Genomic DNA, 21,482 nt, shown 5'->3' with positions numbered 1-21,482 from the left:
GACAAGAGCCTGGGGAAGGCTGGGCCACCCAGGGTAGAAGGATATGGTTTCCAGATTCAAGATGGGATATGCGGGTGATTGTGTGAAGAAGTCCCTTGGTTTAGGGAGGGCTGGAAGCCGGCTAGGCGGGTATTAGAGACCTCTCCCTGCAGTGCAGGTGGAGCTCAGTAGATTTGGTGTAGGGGGTTCTAAGAAGGCCTGGCATCAGAGAGGGCAAGACTGCCTTGCCCCAGACCCAGCAGGCACCTCCTGAGACAAGGGAGGAAGGAGCCCCTGTTATGGTTCACCTCCTATGTGCAGGCAATATCGGTACTCAGCACTCTACCAGTGGTAGGAGGATGAAATGAGTTAATACATATAAAGAGCTCTGCCCAGCACCTGGCTCATTGTGAGTGCTCAGTGGATATTAGTTGCTGTTTTTGGCAGCCAGACATGCTAGTGGTTGGTTTCTGCTTGCTAGGTCACTTACATGCTCACAACAGCTCTAGGAGGTAGGAATGGATAGGTTAAAAAAATTGTTTTTATAGTTGAGGAAACTGTGGCACAGTTATGTGACTTGCTCAAAAACACACAGTTAAAAGTGGAAGAGGGGGGCGCGTGGGTGGCTCAGTCGGTTAAGCATCCCACTTCGGCTCAGGTCACGATCTCACTGTTTGTGGGTTCAAGCCCCGCATTGGGCTCTGTGCTGACAGCTCAGAGCCTGGAGCCTGCTTCGGATTCTGTGTCCCCCTCTCTCTCCGCCCCACCCCTGCTTGTGCTCTGTCTCTGTCTTTCAAAAATGAATAAACATAAAAAAAAATTTTTTTAATAAAAAATAAAAAAGGTGGAAGAGAGGAAAGAACTTCTACACCTCAACAATAAATAAACAGGGAGCACCTCAGTTGGTGGAGCACACAAGCCTTGATTTCAGGGGTGTGAGTTCAAGCCCCATGTTGGGAATGGAGACTGCTTTAAAAAAAAAAAAAATCAGGGGCGCCTGGGTGGCTCAGTCAGCTGAGCATCCAACTTCAACTAGGTCATGATCTCACGGTTCGTGAGTTCAGGCCCCGCATCAGGCTTGCTGCTGTCAGCTCAGAGCCCACTTCGGACCCTCTGTCCCCCTCTCTTTGTCCCTCCCCTGCTCCGGCTCACACTCTCTCTAAAAAATAAATAAAACATTAAAAAAAATTTTTTTTTACTTGAAAAATGGGGAAAGCACTTGAATAGACATTTCCATAAAGAGGGTGTCAAATGGTCAACAACCATGTGAAAAGATGCTCAATATCATTAGGGAAATGCAAGTCAAAACCGCAAGATACCTCTTCATATCCCTTAGGATGGCTATTAGCCAGAACAAAAGAAAAGGAAGGAAGGAAGGAAGGAAGGAAGGAAGGAAGGAGAGACGAAAAGAAGAAAGAAATGAAGGAAGGAAAGCAAGCAAGTGCCGAGGAGGATGTGGACAAGTTGGAACCCTTGTGCGTTGCTGGTAGGAATGTATAATGGTGCAGCCACTGTGGAGAGCAGTATGGAAGTTCCTCAAAAAAGTGAAACAGAATTACCACGTGATCCAGCAATTCCACCTCCAGGGACATACCCCAAAAAACTGAAAGCAGTAACTGGAACAGATAACTTGCATACCCATTCTCAAATGTCCACTGATCTATGTATGGACAAACAAAAATGTGATACATCTATGTAATGGAATATCATTCAGCCATAAAAAGGAATTATGTTCTGATACATGCTGCAGGATGGATGAACCTTTTAAAAAAATTTTTTTTAATCTTTATTTATTTTTGAGAGAGAGAGAAACAGAGTGCAAGCAGGGGAAGAACAGAGAAAGAGGGAGACACAGAATCCGAAGCAGGCTCCAGGCTCTGAGCTGTCAGCACAGAGCCTGACGCAGGGCTCAAACTCACGAACCATGAGATCATGAACTGAGCCAAAGTCAGATGCCCAACCGACTGAGCCACGCAGGTGCCCTGAACCTTAATTTTTTTTTTAATGTTTATTTATTTTGAGGGAGAGAAAGTGAGATAGAGAGTGTGCAACCAGGGGAGGGGCAGAGAGAGAGAGAGAGGGAGTGAGAGAATCCCAAGCAGGCTCCGTGCTGTCAGTGCAGAGCCTGACATGGGGCTCGAACTCATGAACCATGGGATTGTGACCTGAGCTGAAATTGACAGTTGAGTGCTTAACTGACTGAGCCACCCAGGAGCCCCAAGGATGGATGAACCTTAAAAACATCAAGTTAAGTGAAATGCGCCAGACACAAAAGGGCAAGTGTCATGTGATTCCATTTATACGAGGTCCCTAGAGGAGTCAAATTCACAGAGACAGAGAGTAGAATGTGGTTGCCAGGGAGGAGGAGAACAGGAAGTTATTGTTTAAGGAGAACAGAGTTTCTGGTGGGGTGTTGCAGAAGTTCTGAAGTTGGACAGCGATGGGGGTTGCACAACAACGTGAATGCCACCTCATGCCACTTAATCCTATGCTTAAAAATGGCTGAAGTGGTGAATTTTATGTTGCTTATATCTTACCATAATAAAAAAAAAAATGCGGGCGGCTGGCTGGCTCAGTCAGAAGAGCATGGGACTCTTGACCTCAGGGTCATGGGTTCAAGCCCCATGTTGGGTGTAGAGATTACTGAAAAAACAAAGTTAAAAATAACCCCCAAAACTGACCAGCAAAGAGAAAAGCAGTATCTTGGTGATGATGGACACATCCAGATGTAACAAATTTGATTTAATTCAAAGCACTTGCGAGTGATATTCAAGTTGAAGGACAGTCCTAATTTTGGCCAAGTTAGGTCAGAGAATGGAAGTGCTGAGGAGACAGAACTGCGTTCTATTGTTTCCACTCTGTCCCCCCTTCTCACAACCTGTGTACCCAGAGCCGTCATTGTTTTGTGTCCAGGCCACCAACACTTACTGAGTGCTCAACAACACCGAGCAATTCTCAGACACCAGCTGGGTGTTCTACAATTTAACTCAACTTAGACATTATCTACCTGGAGATGCACAGGTTGAGGGCTCAGTCCTACAGGACTGCCCTGCTCTCCTCCTTTCACACGCTGGCTGCAAGTCGAGGTTGGCACCTGTGCTTGTGACCCACCAGCTAGAGAGCCGAGGTTCCCACGATCCCTTCCTGGGGTTTAATTTGCAAGAGTGGCTCACAGAACTCTGAGAATTTTACTCAGTAGATTACCCGTGTATTATGAAAGGATATAACTTGGGAACAGCCAGGTGGAAGAGACGTACAGGTCAAGGTATGGGGAAAGGGTCTGGATCAGCCATGCCCTCTCCAGGAGTCCACTGTCCTAGAGTCTCCACATACTCACCAGCCTAGAAGCTCTGTGGACGCCATCCTTCGGAGTTCTTATGGAGGCTCCATCACATAGGCAGGACTGATTAAATCATTGACCATTGGGCACTTGACTCTATCTCCAGCTCTCCTCCCCTTTGCAGATTCTGGGGCGGGGCTGAAAATTTCAGCTCTGATCACAGGATTCCTTCCCCTGACAACCAGCTCCCCTCACCCCATCCTTAGGTGACCAAAGGGCTTTCCAAAAGCACCTCATTAATATAACAAAAGATACCTTTATCATTCTAATTGCTTAGAGAGTTTTAGTAGAAGAGCAAATATAAATTTCTTATTACGAATCACGATATCACAAGCACACAATACATGTCAGGCACGAATCTATAACCTAGAGACATACCAGTGAAGAAAACAGACAAAATCCTTCCTCTTTTAGGGATAACATTCTAATGCAGAGAGAGAGACCATGAACTCATAAATACGTAAATATCACGAGTCAGATGGTGACAGGTGTAATGAGGGAAATGCAAGCAGGCTGGGGTGTGCTGGGGATGGGGGTGGGTTGCTAATTTACATGGGATGTCTGGGAAGCCCTCCCAGATAAGGTGACATTTGAGCAGAAACATGAAGGAAGTGAGGGAATGTGCAGTGCAGCTATCCCCAAAACAGGCAATAGGAAGTGCAAAGGCCCTGAGGTGAGAGTGTGCTCAGTGTAAAGGAACATCAAAAAGGCCAGTGCATAGGACAGAAGCTCAGAGACGTAAAGGTGAGGGTTGGGAGATAGAGCTCATGTAGGGCCTTGTAGGCCATTGGATAGATTTTTGCTTTCACTCAAACTGAGCAGAGAAGACAATGCTCTGAGCAGAGAACTGGCATAATCTCAATTTTTTTAATGTAAGTAATTATGGGGATTACTTAACTGGTAGGTCTAGTTACCTCTCTCTCTCTCTTCCCCATTGGATGTGGCATCATATTCCTCTTAGGATCCCAGCATGAGGCTTGGCACATAATTGTCACTCAAAAAATGACAGTTACATGAATCCTGAAGCTCTCCTGCTCCAGAGGCAGGCAGGAGAGGAATGGCCAAAGCTTGAAGTGGGAAAAGGCCAGGGCCATGGTGGCAGACTTTTTTTTTTTTTTTTTTTTAATGTTTATTCACTTCTGAGACACAGAGAGTGAGTTGGGGAGGGGCAGAGAGAGAAGGAAACAGGATCTGAAGCAGGCTCCAGGCTCTGAGCTGTCAGCACAGAGCCTGATGTGTGGCTCGAATTAACAAGCTATGAGATCATGACCTGAGTGGAAGTCGGACACCCAACCAACTGAGCCACCCAGGCGCCCTGGTGGCAGACTTCTTAATGGGAGAATGGTACCAGCCACAAACCCCTTGGCCTAGCAGTGAAGAGAGGCCAGAGTTTCAGTCTCTGTTCTGTGGCTCACTTGCTGTGTGACCTTGAAAAAATCCTTTCTTATCTCTGGGCTCTATTCCTAAAACCAGAACACTGGGTAAGGTAATCTCTGAGGTATTTTCAGTCCTGCCTAGATTCTATTATAATACTTAAAAAAAAAAAAATCATGGTAAACTACAAATAACATAAAGCTTACCATCTTAACCATTCTGTGATCATACTTTTGGCTCCTTCTTGTATCCTGGCAGCTGGCAAGGCCTGTGATCACTTCCAGCAGTAGCTGAGCAAAGGAGAGCCATCCCACGCACTGTGGGCAAAGGGGCAGGACAACTTGGTTCCAGAAGTGAGAATGGCAGCAAGTTAGAGAAGCTGCACCCTGCTCTGGAGGGAACAGGGAAGGAATTAAGCTTTGTGGGGGTGCTTCTGAGGCCCTAGGCTCTGGTGATGCTTGGCAGCTCCTTTAAGTCTTGCTTTAATCCTTTAGAGTCCCCCCACCCCCATCATTTTGCAAATGGCCCAGAGAAGTTAGGAAACTTGCTTAAGTTAGTACAGCCAGTCTGTAAGGTTAGAATCCAGGTGGGTCTTAAAGTTTATAACCTTCTCAAGGAACCACCACCTTCACATGGCACCCTACCACTGGGCCCTGTGATGTTTTGATGGACCTTCTGGCACAGCTATTCACTGAAGAGCATTCATGACCAATTATGAACATGTTTACAGTATAGGGAATAGGGCAAACTATTTCTTTACTTCTCGCCTTCCACCCACGACCACTTCACGTGGATGCCCTCCACTCTCTCCTTCCTCAGCCTTCACTTCTCCTTTTCTATATTTTTTAAAAATAATTTTTTTAATGTTTATTTATTCTTGAGAGAGAGAGGGGAGGAGGGGGGGCAGAGAAAGGGGGACAGAGGATCTGAAGCGGGCTCTGAGCTGACAGCAGCTAGCCCCATGTGGGGCTCGGACTCATGAACCACAAGATCATGACCTAAGCTGAAGTCAGATGCTCAGCTGACTGAGCCACCAAGGAGCCCCCTTTTTATGTTTTTAAACCTTCTTGGTCTCCCATCTCTAGGTCTTAATTCACTAGGGTCTAGATCTTGGATCACCAAGGTTCGTGCCCAGCTCTACCCTTGTCAGGCCTTGGTGTTTGCATGTTGTTGAGTCGAACAGCAAATAATATATAAACCCCTCCGTGTCTACTAAGATGGCTTCTGTTGGCATAACATGGCTTGTCTTCATGCTGAAAGGCCAGTCCCCTCCAGGAGGAAAAATGAAAGGGGGAGAGAATGCTAGCTTGTAGCACTGTTTTCAAAAGTTTTCAGTTAAGAAGTTAAGGGGCCCTCCTGAGCCCAATCTTCATTCAGAGAAATAGCAGTGACCCCACATGATAATAAATAAGCAAAACTCCATCACCCAGCCATATGAGATATATTAGCCAAATCTTCACCTGTCTGCTGGCTCTCTGAACGAGGATGGAGAGGTATATTTATTCTGGGGGGTGGAATGCTGGTCTGTGACAAAGGGAGCATGGTGGGCTCTGGGAAAAGCAGAAGTCAAAGGTACAACACTCCTCTTGTGGGCTAGCGGTGTCTGCTCCAGGACACTTTTGTCCTGTTTTCTCTGTACAGTGAGGCCTAGCCTGGGCTCTGGGATACCCAGGATGCCAGGGTAGCATGAAATCGTCTGATAATTCACAATTATCCTAGCCTTCAGCAACTTTCACATCCTATTTATTGAGTGCTAGATATTCAGGATATTTTAAATGACTAAGAAACATAACCAACAATTATTATGAGCCAGGGACTGGACTAAGTGCTTTGTATTTGTTGCCTTATTTCTCATAATAGGAGGTAGAATCTGTTTTACAGATGAGAAAACCGACGTCTGGAGAAGTTAAGTGATTTCTTCAAGGTCATACAGCTAATAAAAGGCAGGGCTGAGGGGCGCCTCGGTGGCTCAGTTGGTTAAGTCATGATCTTTGGCTCAGTCATGATCTCACAGCTCTTGGGTTCGAGCCCTGCATTGGGCTCTGTGCTGACAGCTCAGAGTCTGGAGCCTGCTTCGGATTCTGTGTCTCCCTCTCATTCTGTGCCTCCCTGGCTTGCACTCTGTCTCGCTCTCAAAAATAAATAAACATAAAAAAAAAAAGGCAGGCCTGAGAATCAAACTCAGGTAATTTGATTCCAATGGCTGTGCTTAGTTGCTTAACAGAGTGTCCTGAGAACTAAGCGTCCACTGCTTTGGGAGCCTTGCTCAGTCTGGGCAGTGAGAAAAGGCTGCCTGGAAGAGGTGAGGCCTGAGCCAACCAAGAGGAGCAGGAATGAGCCAATGGGCTAAGAAAGAGGGTGGTTTGGGGTTATAGGTAGTAGGAGCTGTCTGCAGACAGGCCTTGGTGCAGGGCGGGGGTGGGGGGTGGCGGGAAAAGGAAAATGGCTTTGTCTGCTGTAGACCACTCCAGATGTGAGTGGCAGGATGGAGGCAGGGCCCAGGTCACGATGGATCTCCAATTTAGACTGGATCCTGAAGACAAAGGGGGAACCTTGGAGGGCCCTTAGCAGGCAAGTTCACAAAAGCAGCTGTGCGTGTCGACAACGTCTCCCACAGTGGGGAGGTTGCTATGTTGAAGGAAATGTGGCATACCAGACCTGGAGTCAGATGCCTTGGGTCTGAATACCAGCCTTTCTACTTCAAAGTTATACAGGTTGGGGGGCGCCTGGGTGGCGCAGTTGGTTAAGCGTCCGACTTCAGCCAGGTCACGATCTCTCGGTCCGTGAGTTCGAGCCCCGCGTCAGGCTCTGGGCTGATGGCTCAGAGCCTGGAGCCTGTTTCCGATTCTGTGTCTCCCTCTCTCTCTGCCCCTCCCCCGTTCATGCTCTGTCTCTCTCTGTCCCAAAAATAAATAAACGTTCAAAGTTATACAGGTTGCTTTTACCGGTCTTTGAGCCTCACTTTCTTCATTTGTAAACAGGATAGAAGAACACCTGACATAGTTGTTGAGGGGAGTAAAAGTCTAAGTGAAACGTGTAGCAGAGTTGTATCCTGGGCACATAGTAGGTGTTCAATAAATACTAGCCGCTCCGTGTGAGAGGGGAGGTGTTGAGTAGAGCCATGCTTTTGGATGAAAGAACACTCCACCTTTTTTTACTTTGTTCTCTGTAAGGCTCACCTCATTGCCTGGGGCCAGAATCTTATCAGAGACTTTTACATTATTTTGCCCAAGGTCTTTCCGGTTTTAAGAGAGATAATGCTCACAAAGTGCTTAGCACAGATCAGGCACACAGCAATCACCTGATGCTTATAGCTGTGATTAAGTTAGAAAATGAAACTAGTTTAGAGAATAGCAACGAAGCAATTATCAGTTATCTCCTGTAAATAAGAAGAAGCCCAATTCTTTCCCAGGAACAGGTTTTGATGGGGGAAGGAAGTCTGAGATCTCAGAATACAGAGGGAGAATCTGGGTGAAATGAGCAACATGGGAATTTTTCCTGGAGCCAGTCATGCCTGGGGAAGAGCTGAAGATCCAATTCTAAATCACCGGGTATAACAAATCCAAATGGTTTAGGATTCCACTGTACGAAGTAACTCCTGTCTTCCAGTCTGGAGATGGGGGATGAGGCATTTGGGGCTAGCAGGGACTATCAGGGATTAAACACCCACTATATGTAGAGCTTTATGTGAATTGGGGGGGAAAATAAAGGAGGACAACAGGAGCAGTGTAGCAGGAGTCATAACCAAATTCGAGTTTGGACTCTGTCAACTACACCTGTCCAGGTGACTTTGGGAAAATCTCTTGTCCGTTTTGAGCCTCAATTTTCTCAGCTCTCCTGTTGTGTGACAGTATTGAGCCTTTCTGAGCTTCGGTTTCTTTACCTGTAAAACGGGTGCTGTCTATTTAACAGGACTGTATGAGATAATGAATATGAAGTGCTCTGTGCCTGGTAACCATTACTGCTGGGATCATTCCGTTGATCCCTGAGATTCCTTTCCACTCAATCACCTGTGCCGAGGACAAGGCCCCTGCCTTGGGGTGGCATGTGCGGGGTGGGGCTGGGCGGTCTTGGCCCTGTAGGAAGAGAAGGACAAGTGTCACCTTGGCATAGGCCACTGCAGAGCTGCTGCTGCTCGAGGGGCGCTCCAGTCATGGGGCAGGCCTTGGAAAAATCCGTCCAGAGAACCCCCGGACCAGGCTGCTGATTAGATGAGGGTTGCATCAGGTCCCCAGGCAACTTGGGAGTCGGCAAGGGTCTTCCAGAGGAAGGTGGAATTCAGATCCAGGCTTGGCTCTGCCCCTTCCCAGATGGGTGACCTTGGGCCAGTCACTTTTCCTCTCCCGGCCTCAAAGTGCTCTGGAAGCGAGGCTCCTCATTCCACTTACCCCTCAGAGTGTACTAGGGCGAAGTGACACAATGGACGCGAGCTGCATTAGAGGCCAGCGAGTGCTACTTATTATGCTAATAGATGCACGCAGCGGGTTCCTTTCCAGCGGTTTCACTCTGGTTAAGCGGTTCCTTCCACTGTAACCGAGGTTTCTCGCCTCGCTGCCTCCCGCCCCTGCGGGCAGGGCTCTGCGGACCGCAGGCTCCAGGGCCGTTGCCATTGTTCTTCGAGGCTGGGCGGCAGGGGAGGGTTCTGGCGGACCAGACCTCGCCTTTGGTCTCTGCCTCCAACCCGCACCCCCGCGGCGGCGAGCCTGGGAAGCCCCTCTCGCCGATCTTTCCCGAGGAGGCCAGTCAGCCCCAGAGCTCTCCCGAACGGCGGCCGAAGACGCCCCCGAGCGTCTCCGAAGAATCCCGACCGCTCTCAGTCTCCGGAAAGAGCCGAAGGCGCTTCCCACCCTCGGCCTCCCGAGCCTCTCCGAAAAGGCCCGAAGTTTTCCGAGCGGCCGTCCTGCCGGACTGCTGGAGGCGGCCGCAGCGCCATGTTGGATGCTCTGCTCCTTGAGTGAAGAAAATCCGCCGGCATCGCCTGAGCCCCGCTACCGAGAAGGGCGCCGCTTCCCCCGGGGAGGGGGATAAAGACCCCCCGCCGCCGGCCCATGAGGATATTGCCGTGAAAGGTCCGGTCTCTCCGCCTCCTGCCCCCGCCGGGTCCGGCCCCCCCCCTGGGGTCGCGTTGTCACGGAGACCGGCAGCCGGTGGTGCTGGCCCGCGGGGCGGCTGCTGCTGCCGGCGGCGGCGGCGGCGGCGGCGGCGGCGGCGGGCGTGTGTGACCGGCCCCGGCCCCCTCCTCCTCCTCCTCCCAGACTCCCCCCGGCCCCCGCTCCCGCCGCCTCCCCGGGTCTGCCCCCATCCCGCCCCCCCGCTGCCCCCGGCCCCTGCACCCCGGCGCGCCCGGTCCCGCTCTGGGGGGGTTGGTGGCTTCGCTTTGCCATGAGTTTACCGCAGAAACCGGCTCTGAAATCAGGCTCAGCGGCTGCAGCAGGAACCGGACCCGGCACCGGAGCGGCGGCGGCGGCGGCAGCAGCGGTACCGCCTCCTCACCCGGCGGCAGCAGCAGCGGCGGCGGCAGCGGCGGCGGCGGCGGCGGCGGCAGCGGCCCCTCCTCACCCGAACATCAGGGCCCTCCAGACCCAGGCGCCCCAACAGTATCCTTTTCACCTTCCTGCCGGCCCTTCGGCTCCTCGCCACAGCCCAGGGGGCCCGTGGCTCCCCGGGGACCCTCCTGCCGGCTGCCACAGTCCTGCCGCCCGAGTCCCCGCAGCCGGGTGGGCCGGAGCTTTTGGGGTGCCCCGGCGGCAGCAGCACTGCAGGGGGGGGGGCCGTGGACCCTCTGCAGTACTGTGAAAACTAGCTCCGCTCGGCCCGGCCTCTGCAGCCCTTCCCTTTTAGAGCTGGGGGACCCTTCCCCCTCCTCGCCTCCCCCTCCTCGCTTCCCCCCCCCCCGCTTCTCCCTCCTCGCTCCCCCCCCCGCCTCTCCCTCCTCGCACCCCCCCCCCTTCCGCCCCCCTTTATTAGGCCGAATTTGCTGGTGCCTGGGACCAGCCCTGCGGGGAAGGCTTTTCTGATTGTTGTGAGGACTACACCCTCCTCCTCCTCCTCCTCCTCCTCCTCCCCCTCCTCCCCCTCCTCCCCCTCCCCCCCTGCTCCCCCTCCTCCTCCTCCACCACCACCACGACCTAGACGACCACCTCCTCCTCCTCTTCTCCCTCCTCCACCACGACCTCCTCCTCCTCCTCCTCCTCCTCCTCCTCCACCATCTCCCTTTTGCTCCCCCTGCGGCGGGGCCTGGTGGGCTTCCCTACTTATTAGTACATAATAAACTTTGTTGGTAAATTTCCTGTTTAAAACTAAGCTCAGCTCGTTTCTGAGGTAAGTTGGATTTTAAATCTATGGTGAAAATGTACAGAAAGCACCCCCTCTGGCTAATGTTGTTTAGTGATGGGGGGGCGGGTTGTGATGTGGTTTGTGGTGGAACGCGATCTGAGGAGGAAATGTTACACCGGACGCTTCCCTGTCTTTGACCTTTTTAAAGGAAGAGGAAGTTAACTGACATTACCCATCACCCTCAAAAGTCTCACTTCTTGGAAGGCTTGCGTTATGATGGATATTTTTAAAGACTTTAATTTCCTTTTCTTAGGCCTGATGTTTAGAGGGGATCAGGGCTCCTGGAGGAAATTCTAGCATTGAATGTATCTAATTTCATGTTATTTACTCGATTGTAGAATTTTTGGACAGCTTTGATTGAAAAGACTTGATGGCGAGGTATTTTAGTCAGAAACTAGCCGGTGAAGGTAAAGCGATGAATTGATGAATTCCACGGAGATTTAGAAAGGTATTACCTACCTGAGAATAACATTTCATCATGCACCTTCCGTCCCCATCCGTTGTATTCGTGTAAATCAATAAATAACCATTGGATGTTAGATGTGTTGTGTTTTTGTATTTGTGTCATTTTGTGTTTGACTTCCAGAGAGGGTAGGGCGTTAGAGCGTATAACTGCTGTGAAGTCCACAGATGATTTCACAGTCCGTAGTTTGACTCCTGCCTGTATCGATTGCTTTGAGAAGGGAAAGGTATCTCCCTTCTGGAGTCATTTCAGGTCATCCTTTTGGTTTCTGTCAAGTGTCATTTTCTCTGTTCTCTAAATATTGTTATTCAATCCAGGCAGTGTGGTGCAGAGTAAAGATAAATTCCGTTCCAGTGTGATGTGTGTACTGATTTCATAATGTTTTTAATCTGCATGATTCTGTTCAATTAAGAATTTTTCACGGTGGAGAATGCTAAGTGATACCTTAGTGTTGCTGATGGAAAATCTGGTTAGTTTTGATCAGTATCCCTAGTTGCTTTACTTTAGGAAAAAAAAGATTGGCTGATTTGCCTGCTTCAAGGTGGAGCTCGGTGCTGGATCTGTTGAACGTATCTTCATTTAGTGAGTTTGAATTCCTTTCTAATTTGTCTTTTTTTTTTTTTTTTTTGGTCTTGACTGCGCATGCGTGGTTAGGGTTATAAGCTTATGTACCATACCACCAAAGTAAAGTCGTCAGTCCTAAATTGGAGCTATTTTGGCAATTTAGCATTGAAAGGAAGCCCATAGTGTTCTTGATGTGCAGAGTGATAAGTAAAGGACCAGTGCTTGGTGAATTTGGTGGTGTTACTTGGACACAAGGAGCTGCGACTTAGATGTTTCAAATGTGCTTTTTCTCAAGGCATTTCACAAAGAAAGGACTTATAAAAGCTCAGAGTTGGTTGCAACATGAAAGTAGTTACTAATACTGCAACAATTGTTAAAGGGCATAAATTTAAGGTGTAATTTCCCATGGAGATGATTCTTAACGCCTGTTTGTAGTAATAATGGGGTAGTTGATTTTATGTGGCTTTGCGTTTTTGCTTTGCCTCGTGTCAGAAGAAATTAAAATTCTTGATGTATTTCACAGTTCTGTTATCTTTTTGCTTTATGCACTGCAAGGTTTCAGTTAGTAAAATCTAAAAGCTCGTATAGTAAATGAGGTATAGGTTACATGTCATTAGAACAAAACGATGAATTGTTATCCATGGTAGTGGGGAATTGGTTAAAATGGATCCAAATAGAGCAGTGCCGCTTTTCTACCCGGAGGGAGTGTGGGAATTTGTATCTGTTTGAGGAGAGTGGCCATTATGTGATAAGTTGACACGCACCGAAACATTGATACTGGGGTGAAAGCTGGAGTTGCTCTTTCTATGGCTTGGTTAGCTCTCCAGTTCCTCAAAACATATGGGTGCAGTTGTGTTCGAATTGAATTAATAAGTTCATGTAGTATTTTAAATTTGCAAAAATACTGAAAGGAGATTCACCTGACAAAGTGTCCTTCGTTTGTACTTAGTGTTCAAGTGACAAATCAGAAATGAAGGGAAATGTTGGCAGTAATGAATTTGAATATAAACCGGGACCTGCTCAAGTAGACTTTGTTCTTACATGGCAGGCCCAGAAAACTACTGCAGGTACAGGCCTTTGACTGCAAAGAGGCAGGGATTGGGGCTTGGGAAGGAATGGGACATGATGAAGGGTGGCAGGGATGGTGGAAGGGTGGCAGGGATGAAAGGATAAGCCCTGCTGTGAAAAGTGCTACTGGTGAGGCAGGAAGATGCTTGGAGTTTCTGTGACACAATCCAATATGAATAGTTTATGAAATTGGCACTTAAAGATACTTGCCTTGAGATATGCTCAACCCAGCTTCCTCGTATGAGCTTGCCAGAAGCTCTGTTGAGCATCTTAAAAGTGATTCTTAACCTTTTCTGGGTAACAAACAACTTTGACATTTTTGATGAAAGCTTATAGACCTCTCCACAGAAACTGTTGCTTACATTTTCAGGGGCTTCTTGGACCTCCCCTTAAAACCTAGATGGAAATTGCTTACCTTTAGATGGAAATTCCCTTTAGATGGAAATTGCTTACCCTTCAGATAATTAAAGGTAAATGAGTTTGAATTTAGGTGCCCAAATAGTTCTGACTTAGAACAATTTTGAGTCTGTTAGGAATACACAGTGTTCTATTTATACGGAAAGACTTCAGGGTGTCATTTCTCCCAGAGCTGCTGACACTCCTGGGGAGTCTAGTTACTGTTTTGGGGCAGCCAGTTTGGTTAAAAAAATCAGGGCAGTGGGTTCTTTGAAGGAACTAGATTTGGTAAAGGCCTCTGGCAACCCCAAAATGACATATATTAAAAACAAGTATGCCCATTGGTTTTTCGTTTTGTTTTCTGTGTTGATTTTCAGTTTTGTAGGTTGAAGCCAATAACATTTGTTTTTTTCTCTTTTTTGCTTCTTTACCAAAGCTAGATCTGAGTAATAATAATAGTATTCATTTATTGAGTGCCTACTCCTCTAGGTACCATACATGCATGGTTTTACTTAATTCTCACAAGAATCCTTATGACGTAGGTAGTGTCTCTGTTTTATAGATGAGGAAACTGAAGAGCAGAGAAGTTAAATAATGTTCCCAAGGTTGTCCATCTAGTAATTGGTGGCCCGCAGTTCAGACCGTGGTATGACGAGCTCCCAAGCTCACAAGTGTCCTTTCTACTGTGCCACGTTCCTTCTTACCACGTCTGCATATGAGAGTGGGAAGTAGCTAGGGGAAGGTCTGTATACAGTAAAGAGGCTCTGGGGAGTAATCTAGACTGCCATGATACTGTATCTTGTTTTAACTAGTTCATAGCCACATACTGCTAGACAAGTAGGTTATCTTTACCTCACTGAGCCTTGCAGCATAAGAATAGGCCTGCCTTATTTGACTCCGTGCCTGTTTCTGCTTGTTCAGAAGTTAGCAAGGCCTCCAGCAAAATACCATTGTAACTAGCAACTAGAACTCTTAACTCATGAAGCGGCCAGCAGTCTCTCTATTCCTAAGCCCCACCACCAACAGAGATGGATGTGTGGTCTTAAAGGGCAGATCCTCTTCTAGGAAGAAGAGGGGGAGATTGATGCAAGATGATGCAGAAGGAAGAACGTGACTTAGACGCCGGAGTCACACTGACTCTTGCCTCCGCCACTCCTAGGCTTACAAGTCTTAAAGTGTGGTATTTTCTGTCAAACGGAGATGAAACCACTTAAAGACTGATGATATGTTGGTTTTCCACATTGGGGTTTTTGATAAGATTTTTACAAAAAGTTCTGTTGCTAAAAAATATTTGAAAACCATGTTTTGTTATTTTTGTTCTTTTAATGTTTATTTAGTTTGAGAGAGACCTTCTTGGATGCAAGCAGGGGCGGGGCAGAGAACAAGAGTTGGACGCTTAACTGACTGAACTACCCAGGCGCCCTGAAAACCATGCTTTAAATCATAATAGGGTTGCCACGTTTTAGCCATTTATATTGGGGATTTAATGTAAGTGGCAGGTTTCAAAATGCATTTGTTCTTTTTTTGAGCACCTACTGTGTGCCAGACTCAGTGCTAGATCTAGGTTTGAAAAGCTTTTGCCTTCAAAGAAGTTGGTCCCGACAAGTGAAAGACAATACCATGAGGCAAGTACCTTCATAACTCTGCTGTAAGAGCTTACTTAGTCTTATGGAAAGGAGGAATTCGAGCTTAGAAGAAACTGACATCTAAGCTACATTAGAAGAATTGAGTAAGAATTACCTGAGGTGTCTGAGCTTTCTCCTGCCAGCTGACTTTTGCCAATTCCATTGCTGTTGCTGCTGCATTGAACTTTAGTAAGTGGATTTCAGTCACGTTTCATGTTTTTAGCAGGAGCAGAGAAGCTGGAGGAGGTAGCCCAGAACATGGTAACCAAAACACAGTTGCCACAGATTCAAAGTATCTTCTGCACCATAATCTGAAGAATTAGAGTATGAGAAGATACATTTCAGATCTGCTCTCTGTGGTTGGTCCTTTCCTAGTCTCCTTCCCACTCCTCCCATAATACCTCCCTGTCCTTTTGAAACTAGATTTTGACCTGGAAACAGTACCAGCTAGCTTTGAAATATAAGTAAATTTAGCTTGATGTGTTGAGAAGTGTACCTGATTTGGAGTTAAAAAAAAATCTGGATGTGAGTTTGAGTTTCCAATTTTTACAGAGGTATTATCCTGGAATAGTCACATAACTGCTCTAGGCATCAGTTTCCCTTTCTCTAAAATGGAGGAATTAGATTAGTTTATTAAGTGACTCTCTTGAATTACAGTGGTTTATAAGTCTGAAGATTATGGTGTGAGGTTTGTTTTGTTCTTCCAAGTAGGTAGGAAGGATTTGTAGAGACCTACTAATGGATTCTTTGTCTGATGGTCAGTAACATGTTTCTGTGGTGACATATTGACATTAGAAGCATGCTAGCATGGATCATGCGGAGGGCAACTTGCTTATATTAGAAGCCTCTGGTTTGGGGCTTATTAAAGTTAGATTTAGGGGCGCCTGGGTGGCTCAGTTGGTTAAGTGTCGGACCCTTGATTTTGGCTCATCACGGTTTGTGAGTTTGAGCCCTGCATTGGGATCTGCGCTGAAGTGTGAAGCTTGCTTGGAATTCTCTCTCTCTCCCTTTCTCTGCCCCTCCTGTGCGACCTCTCACTCTCTCTCTCTCAAAATAAATAAATGAACTTAAAAAAAAAAAGGACTAAATTAAACAAAAATAAAGTTAGAATTAGACAGACTGAAATGCCTCTGTGACTTCCTTATCTTCGCCTCTTGTGACAGCGAAGATTGTATGATGACTTGAGACCATAAAATAAGGTGGCCATGGCCGGATGCTGGCTGGCTGTCATTGATGATAACAGGTAATTCATTATGAGGTATAAGGGAAAGTAAATTTTCGAGTAAACTCTTGTGATGAGACACGATCTATTTTTATTGTAGGAATAATACTCCGAACTAATATAATAGGAGACTGTTTCCTGATTAATAGCCAGGTGCCTGACTTCAAGCAGTGTATACATTGCAGCTGAGATTTACATCGATGAAGTATTGCAAGATCCCAGGCTACTTCTGAATTCTCAAATGGCTCCTAGTTCTTTGGCTTGCTGCCAACCAGAGGGAGTTTTTGAATCTTGTAGCCTCAGCTGAAATTTGAGATAGTTTAAACTATTTTAAGTACATTTGAAATTTGTCAGTTTTTATGACCTTTATTAACTAGTAGCAGTTTTGTACTTTTTCAAGCCCATGTGTGTTCCCTCTCATGAGATTCTAAATTTTATCAGTAGAATGTGAGGTCCCTAAAGGCAGAGATTTTTGTCAGTTTGGTTTGCTGTTGAACTGCCAGCACTTGGAGCAGTCCGTGGTAGATAGGAAATCTGTAAATGTTTGTTGAAATGTTGGTTAAGTTAGTCTGGGGATCTGTTTTAGGATAAGTTTTAGGGCTAATATAGATGGAACCACAAGACTGCCCTAAAATTGTTTTGTGCTGATAAGTAATTGATAATAGTTCTATAATTTTATTTGAGATGGAATAACATGGACCCAGTTTACAAAGTCACCTAATGTGGTTGAGTTGCCTTTGAAGAATAGATACATGTGATTAGGGTTGGTAGAAGGCCAAAGAGGAAAAACATTTATAGTTAAATGTTACTATTAAAAATTTTGTTTTTATGATTCTACGAGTAACATAGTCAAATCAGGAAATTAAAAAATACGGGTAAGTAGAAAGTCACTCATAATCTTAGTATATAGAGACAACCACTGTTAACATTTTGGTATATTTTTTTCTGTACTTTCTTCTTTTCCTTTTTTTAAAAAAATTTTAAAAAGTTTTTATTAAATTTTGAGAGAGAGAGAGAGAGAGAGAGAGACAGACAGACAGACAGACTGACAGACTGTGCAGGCAAGCAAGCAGGGAAGGGGGAGAGGGAGAGAGGAAGAGCCCCAAACAGGCTGCGTGCCAACCCTGGGCTCGATCTCACGAACTTCAAGATCAGGACTTAAGCCAAAATCAAGAGTCAGACTCTTAACCCACTGAGCCACCCAGGCTCCCCTTCTATACTTTTCTCTATGGACTTTAAGGGGCTTAAATTCTGCCCTTTTTTTTTGTAACATAACTTGAGGTCAAATTACATATAAAGGCTTTTTTTTTTTAAATACTTGACAATTTTATTGTTAAAAAATGACACATATAAATGTGTGTATATATATACGTATGTATACATAACGTGTGTGCATATGTATATATGCATATATATATATATATATATATATATATATATATATATAGTTTTGTATCTTGCTTATTTTGTTATTTAATTCTCCACCAGCAGAAAAGGCTTTTTGGTTGGTTTTCTTAATTTGGAATGAATTATTTTTTGTTCTTTGGCAAGGTTTTCTTGAGGATACTCTTTTACCTTTGATTTGTACTCAGAAGGTAGGACTGTACATTAGAAAGATAAGAGCTGAAACCTTTATCAGTAAGTCAAATGTTTTTGAGTTACTGTGGCCAAAATGTTTTGCATTATTTATAACATTAAATTTGATGTAACTTCACAGGTTTTTTTTGCTCCTACAAATATGTACTTTTTTTTTTTACTATCCTTTTGAATTCATCTTTCATGTATTCAAGCATATTAAACTAAAACAAGAAAAAAAAAAAAGATTGGTGGCCAAGGTGGTATTTACTCCAGATAGTTTTGGAATGTATACATGCTATCATGATAGCTCCTTTAATTGTTTTTCAGGAAATGTTGGTGTTATATGGAGTGATTGGAAGGAAGGAGGAAAGAAGGAAAAAACAATAAGGGATTCATGTGGGGTTAGAGAACTTGAAGTCTGGGAACAAACAATTTTGGAATGACAGGACAGGGGGGTAGGGGAACAGGGTGGCGGTAAAGTAAATACAGCCAATTTTGAGCCAGAATACAGCATTTTTAAAAAACATTTATTCACCTTTGAGAGAGAGAGAGAGAGACAGAGTGCAAGCAGGGGAGGGGCAGAGAGAGAGGGAGACACAGAATCTGAAGCAGGCTCCCGGGGAGCTGACAGTGCAGAGCCTGACATGGGGCTCAAACTCACAAACCGCAAGATCATGACCTGAGCCAAAATTGGAGATTTAACACGCTAAGTCATGCAGGTGCCCCCAGAATACAGTATTTTACAGTGAGAATGGAAAGGTAGAATAGACAGGGATGTAAGAAAGGGTGGGAAGACTCCTGGCTTTTTCTAGACTCCAGAAAATAGCATATAAGAGAAAGAATTTGAACTGAAAGATGAATTTAAAAAATATTGGAAACAAGAGTTTAAGACTATGGTCAGGGTTTGGATGGGCAGAGGGGAGTGGATTGTGAGTGAGCAATCAGCTTGAACAAAGGTTTGGGCTTGAAATAAGCATGCTGTATGCTGGGTTGTGAGAATCCTTATTAGTGTGCTTGGAGTGGAGGGCTCTTGTGGTAGAATGCTTGAAATAATGGATCCACGTGTTAGAGGGCTTTGAATCATAAGAAAAGGTTAGGGGCGCCTGGATGGCTCAGTCGGTTGAGCCTCCGACTTCGGCTCAGGTCATGATCTCACCGTCTGTGGGTTCAAGCCCTGCGTCGGGCTCTGTGCGGACAGCTCAGAGCCTGGAGCCTGCTTCGGATTCTGTGTCTCCCTCGGTCTCTGACCCTCCCCTGTTCATGCTCTGTCTCTCTCTGTCTCAAAAATAAACAAATGTTTAAAAAAAAAAAAAAATAGAAGGTTAGGCTTCATTTGTGAGAAAGAAACCGTTACTTTTTTTTTTTATGGCTTTATTGAAATACAGTTTGCATACCACACAAGCCACCCGTTTAGAGTCTACCGTTGAGTAATTTTATGTTCACAGAGTTGTGCAGCTATCACCAAAATACATTTTAGAACATTCTCATCACTCCCAAAAGAAATCCATTGGACTTCCCATTTCCACCTCCCTAATTCTGCCTGAAGCAAATACTAATCTGTTTTCTGCCTCTGTAGATTTGCCCATTCTGCATATTTCGTATAAATGATACAGTATAATATGTAGTCTCTTGTGACTGGTTTCTCTCACTTTGCATAATGTTTTCAAGGTTCATCTGCATTGTAGTATGTTTCAATACTTTTTTTCAATTGCTGAATACTGTTCTGTCACATTTATTTATTCATCAGTTGGTGGACATTTGGGTTGTTCACCTTTTTGACTATTACGTACAGTTATGCTATGAATGTTTAACGTGGATATATGTTTTCATTTCTCTTGAGTATATACTTTGTACAGTTGCTAGGTTTTATAAGGTAACTCCACGTTTAACATTCTGAGAAAGTGCCAAACTTTTTCCAAAGTTTGCGCCATTTTACATTCCTACCAGCAAAGTATGAGGGTTGCAACACTTGTCATTATCTTTTTTTATTATAGGCCATCCTAGTGGGTGTGAAGTGATATCTTATTATGGCTTTGATTTATATTTCCTTGATCGCTAATGATATTGAGCATTTTTTCTTGTGTTTAGTGGCCATCTGTCTTTGGAGAAATGTCTGTTCAAATCCTTTGCCCGGTTTTTAATGGGTTTATTATTGAGTTGTTAAGAGTTCTTTATATATTCTAGATCCAAGTCCCTAATCAGATATAACATTTACAAATATTTTATCTCATTCAGTGGGTTGTCTTTTCATTTTCTTGATAGTGTCCTTTGATGCACAAAAATTTTTAATTTTGATTAAATCAAATTATGTTGTTTTTTTTTTTTTCCCTTTTGTTATTTGTGCTTCCTTAGTGTGTGTGTAAGAAGGCTTTCCCTAATCCAAGGTCATGGAAATTTACTCCTTTGTTTACCCTAAGATTTTTACAATTTTAGCTCTTACACTGAGGTCTTTGATCCATTTGGAGCTAATTTTTGTGTATGATGTGAAGTAGAGGTCCAGATTTATTCTTTTGCATGTGACTATTCAGTTGTCTCAGTACTATTTGCTGAAAAGAGCATTCTTTGAATTGTCTTGATGCTTTGTCAAAAATCAATTGTATTTCGTTTGTTTCTGTTTTTTATTTATTGGGAAACTGACATGATGGAAACCCTGTTTTTGAAGATTTGTTGAGGTGTGAAAGTTGGAAGATTTATTTATTTAAGTAATCTTTCCACCCAGCGTGGGGCTTGAACACCCAACCTTGAGATCAAGAGTTGCTTGCTCTACTGACTGAGCCAGCCAGGTGCCCTGACATGTGCAAGTTGAAATAAGGAACAGGAAAGATTAAGAGACTAGGAACGACATCACAGAAATACATTTAAGGTTTTATCATCTATTAAATGCTTGAGATTTTGTGAGGTGTGCTATTTATGAAATATGACTTATTGAAGAAATGAATTTTGATCATTTCCACCTCTTGTATAATGCCTAAAAAAACAGAAGAGCTACTCAAAAGAGATTTTGCCTATCTTTATTATTAAGATAAATTCCTATTAAGCAGGGATAGCTTTGTGAAAAATAACATATGGGCATTTGACTATTTTGCTGTGCTGGGAAGAATTGAAATTGTAAGTTACAAATTCTTGGGTTATTTGTATTATTGTATTTCACATAGGATATTAGTTCTGCCTAGAGCATTTATATAAGTTTCAAATTAAATTTGATTTTGTATTTATTAGGTTATACCCTCAGGCTATTCTAATGTGTATATTATTATAAAGAAATAAAATTGGGAAATACTGCTCACCTCTTGTCTGATAGGATCCTTTCTGCTATTCAGGAAAAGACCACATTAATGAGGCTTTTTGTAACCTTTCAGGTCTAATAAAAATGGTTTTGGACAAAGATTTTCCACAGTCACACAATCTCACACACACACACACACACACACATACACGCAAAGTCTCTTCAGTGACTTGAAATATTACAGTGTGGGAATAGGGTTGCTTATTTTTTAAGATTTTATCTACTTTTAAGTCTTATAAATTGTTATGTAT

The 21,482-nt window shown here is 44.7% G+C and overlaps 1 protein-coding gene across 13 annotated transcripts in view; it reads left to right on the top strand.

Moving 5' to 3' along the window:
- The first annotated feature begins 9,651 nt into the window (after nt 1–9,651).
- The window catches only part of EIF4G3 (eukaryotic translation initiation factor 4 gamma 3), a 318,997-nt gene continuing 307,166 nt past the window's right edge, over nt 9,652–21,482 (top strand). For 4 of the 13 annotated variants that reach the window (XM_045475993.1, XM_045475992.1, XM_045475990.1 and 1 more), the window contains exons 1-2: nt 9,652–9,762; nt 10,110–10,290. Coding sequence is in view for 9 of the 13 variants with exons in the window: in XM_045475978.1 (XP_045331934.1) it covers nt 10,076–10,290 (215 nt within the window). In the remaining 4 variants the exon portion in view is untranslated. Of the gene's footprint in view, nt 9,763–9,878; nt 10,291–21,482 lie in introns of those variants that run through there. The other 9 variants (XM_045475978.1, XM_045475974.1, XM_045475981.1 and 6 more) reach the window with 5 other exon arrangements.

Source organism: Leopardus geoffroyi, chromosome C1 (assembly GCF_018350155.1).
Source record: "Leopardus geoffroyi isolate Oge1 chromosome C1, O.geoffroyi_Oge1_pat1.0, whole genome shotgun sequence".
Lineage (NCBI taxonomy): Eukaryota > Metazoa > Chordata > Mammalia > Carnivora > Felidae > Leopardus > Leopardus geoffroyi.
The sequence above is the reverse complement of the archived record's forward strand: the minus strand, read 5'-3'. Positions and strand labels throughout refer to the sequence as shown.